The sequence below is a fragment of the Anastrepha ludens genome, chromosome 3, assembly GCF_028408465.1.
Source record: "Anastrepha ludens isolate Willacy chromosome 3, idAnaLude1.1, whole genome shotgun sequence".
Taxonomy (NCBI): Eukaryota; Metazoa; Arthropoda; class Insecta; order Diptera; family Tephritidae; genus Anastrepha; species Anastrepha ludens.
Window position 1 is genome coordinate 79099918 of NC_071499.1, and position 3582 is coordinate 79103499.

The window sequence follows — 3582 nt, forward strand, 5'->3', positions numbered from 1 at the left end:
TATAAACAAAGTCGTTCGATCATCCCTAAAATGTTGATTTCACATACAAATTTTTCGCTTGCCGAGTAGCGGAGTTCTCTAACGAGCAGAGAAGTGGTGAATCAAAAGCGACGATTGATTGCACCAGGCGAATGGCTTCAAACAATTATCGCAATCCCAGCTGCCGAAATTTTATCGCTCATACGCACCCGTGTAACATCTACTCTGGTCTTTGGATATGCACCTGAACAGTATGTACATCTGTGTTCACAATAATAGCAGCGTGATATATTTATTCAAAATTTTTAATCAGATCTCAGTATACAGTTTTGTAGCCCATTCAATGTTTGTATATTGGGCCAGTTTAAAATGGCTCAAAATTCACATTGGTTCTTGATAATTTTTTTGTTGACGGTTATTTGCATTTTTCCATGTAACGAATGCTCGAAATTTGTTTTGTGTGGGAAAAGTGCACAAGATCGCTAGCAAAAACAAAAAACTAATTATTTAATATTAAACGCGGATTAATTTTGAGTCACTTTAAAATGTAACAAAATACAAAGGGCAATAAAACTGCATACTTGAAATTGTTTAGAATTCTAATTAAAATGTTTAAAATTTGTTGAATTTTTTTGAAATTTGAGCACAATTTTAAAATTTTAGTTATATGGTTTTTGTTGTGGCATAAATTATATTTTTATAAACAGCTGCCTTTTCTCTAAATAAAACAAATATCATAAAGGAAAATGTATCTATTGTCGTTTCTAATATGAATATAAAATACTTTTTAGCTAAAATAAATCTCATCAAAATATACAATAATAAATAATTTGATATTTTTAATTTCTTTCGTATTACTTTGTATGCTCCGTGGTGGTGTTCGTAGTTTCTTAATTTTTTTTAATGCATTAATGCATTGCTGGCAAGTTAAAACACATCAAAATATTCACTGTCCACTTCGATGACTGTAAAATTCTCCTGGTTGCCAAACATCCACCACTGGTTAAGAATATTGCGAATGAGTAGGAAACGAGTAGTTATAAACTCGAAGAAGTGGAAGAAGAGTGCACCTAAATTTAGAAGAGATATAGGTATAAAAGCATATCACTAAACTAGCTAAGGGTTTTTATCCACATAACAGTAACGAACTTGAAGTTAAAAGCGCACACGATGCCACCACCACTTCCTGCACTGTCAAATGCTCGTTGGGGCTAGTGTTGATATTATCCATGCAAATGAGTACCTGTTGGAGCACCACATGAGCCAGCGGTAGCAGTGAGAGGCTAAAGAGCAAATGTTTCATTATAGAACCGCCACAACGCGCACAGAACAGAGCGCGCAACATGCGGCGTAAATTCAACTTCTCATCCGGTATGTCGAATGGAGCATTGCAAATTTCACAATGTGTGCCGCGTCGATGCAAAATCCAACGCTTCAGACACGGCAAATGCACAAAACCCTAGAAAGGAACAAATAGCAACATGCACTTCAATGTGTCTGATAAAAGCTTACCACACTGCCGCGACATTGGCATGGACATGGCGTTAGTTGTATGTCGCTTCGATTGCAACGGCAAATGCGACACGTATTACCAAACTCATTTGTCGAATGCACCGCCGTTACCGATTTGCGCTCGTCTACAGCATTGACTGGCGTAAGTGAGACAGCATTGAGTGCCGTTATCGGAGCAGTCAGCTGATCTGTTGCTACGACACTATTGAATAAACGTATGGCCGTCGCCTCCGATAGTCCCTGCATGCCGTTCGTTCGTAGTCTAATTGGCGGACGTGTCGATGTTGATGGTTGCGAGGACAAGGCGTCAAATGGCGTTGTTCGAGTTCTAGACAGCAATGATGGTGGTGGAGGTGGCGGTGGTGGCGGAATCAAAACAGGAGCCGGTGGCTGTTGGGAGGCAGCGCCGAAAGAGGGAGAAGTAACGGGAGGCGCTGGCTGCTGCAGCTTGAGGCTTTTAAAAATTTACTTTAATGATCAACTGATAATTTTGGTTGATTTTGTTCCGATTTTCATACTAAAATTTTTAACATTTTTCCATTTATTTTGAAAAGTCGAAGCTACAACGCTTCGAGGTTGACAATCAATGAAAATATGATGACGGGAAAATGGAAATACATGCATCTAGTGAGCTTCGGCTGCTACTTGAAGTAAATGATGTCAATCCTAAGGAGGGAATAAAATAAATCGTAGTTGCAATTTTGCAAGGCCAAAAAAGTGACTTTTGTTTAGAAGAGTGTTTTTTATTTTTCGATATACACGTCTACTATACGACGCACAGTGCGGCCGATTCCCAAAAAGCTGGCCAAAAGTCGAAACAAAAAGTTTCTATATAGAGTTTTTTTGTCTTTGGGTTGGCTACAGTAATGCCTTGAGTAGTGAAAACCGTTCATAGCAACGTCCTGTACCCTAAGTATCCTCTGTATTTTCAGTCGCAACGTGGCCTTCGTTTGAGCATCGTATTACTGTCGATGAATAGTGAAAGTTGTACACATTTGAAAGATTTTGTAATGGAGTAAATTGAACAAAACCAAATGGAATCATCTTCGGAAGGTTAGTAAAATACGAGAAATCTTTAGTACATATCAATACCTCGACACAAAATTTTTAGCTGCAGCAATACGTAGATACATTTTTTTCAATTTTTTTTATAAAATTTGAGTTTTCAAACTGTATAGTAATACAACGCCGTCATATGCTGCTTTGAAACCTATTAAAGGTTACTCAAAAAAGTAATGGTTACTGAATAAAACAAGATTCAGCTGCTACCACTTGCTAATCAGCGACCCCGGAAACATATAAATTTACATGCATCTTGATTATGTTCTAGAATATACGCTATTTCACGTGAGGGGGTGGCCAATAGGGGTAGAAGGGGGTGGATTTTCAAAATTTTAAGATCACATTCGTAATCAGCGACCCCGACAACCCCCGAGTAAGAAATTTTGAATCAATTACTTAATTTTTTGAGTTTTGGCCAGCTTTTCGGGAATCGGCCGCACTGTGCGACGTGAGATGATAAGCTTGGCCCATCCCTTTACAGCCGTTGATTTACAAACTCGTGGACTTATACCTATATATCTATGTATAATTATATACAAGGGGCGCAAAATTAATCACCCTTTCGATAGGATTTTTAATTTATTCAAGTGGCGTCATACGTCTTAGTTCATATTTGACGCTTGTGAACTAGACTGTTGCAGTGTACAAACACATCATTAAATTATAGAAGGTTAGGTTAGTAAGCAGCTTTCTCGCTCCCTCTTGACAAATCTGCTCACTACAGGTAATTTCAAACTTTTTAATACAAATGATGTGGTCGACAACCATGATTCCATTATTAAAGATTTGCTCACTAGTGACATTGGATTTTGACTCCCTTACAAAAAGTTATATTTAAGAAGGTGAATAAAGTGGTAAATATTAAATCCTTTTTGGTAAAAATGGTAGCAAAAAGTACTTTCTTACTTAAATGGAAAGAAACTGCGAACGGTTTAAAAAATTAATTTAAATTAATATTTGAAAGTAAAAAATGGTACAAATAGAAGTTATTAGCGGAAATTGTTAAGTCTAATATTAAAAACAGAAATT

At 37.1% G+C, this 3582-nt stretch overlaps 1 protein-coding gene across 1 annotated transcript; it reads right to left on the reverse strand.

Annotated features, from left to right (window-relative positions):
• Positions 1-716: 716 nt before the first annotated feature.
• On the reverse strand, positions 717-2071 carry LOC128856574 (E3 ubiquitin-protein ligase MARCHF2). The gene is made up of 3 exons (XM_054091883.1): positions 1492-2071; positions 1129-1438; positions 717-1049 (listed from the first exon to the last, which is right to left on the reverse strand). Exons 1-3 carry the CDS (start codon positions 1735-1737, stop codon positions 907-909), a joined length of 699 nt encoding a protein of 232 aa, XP_053947858.1. The 5' UTR covers positions 1738-2071; the 3' UTR covers positions 717-906.
• Between the last annotated feature and the right edge of the window lie 1511 nt (positions 2072-3582).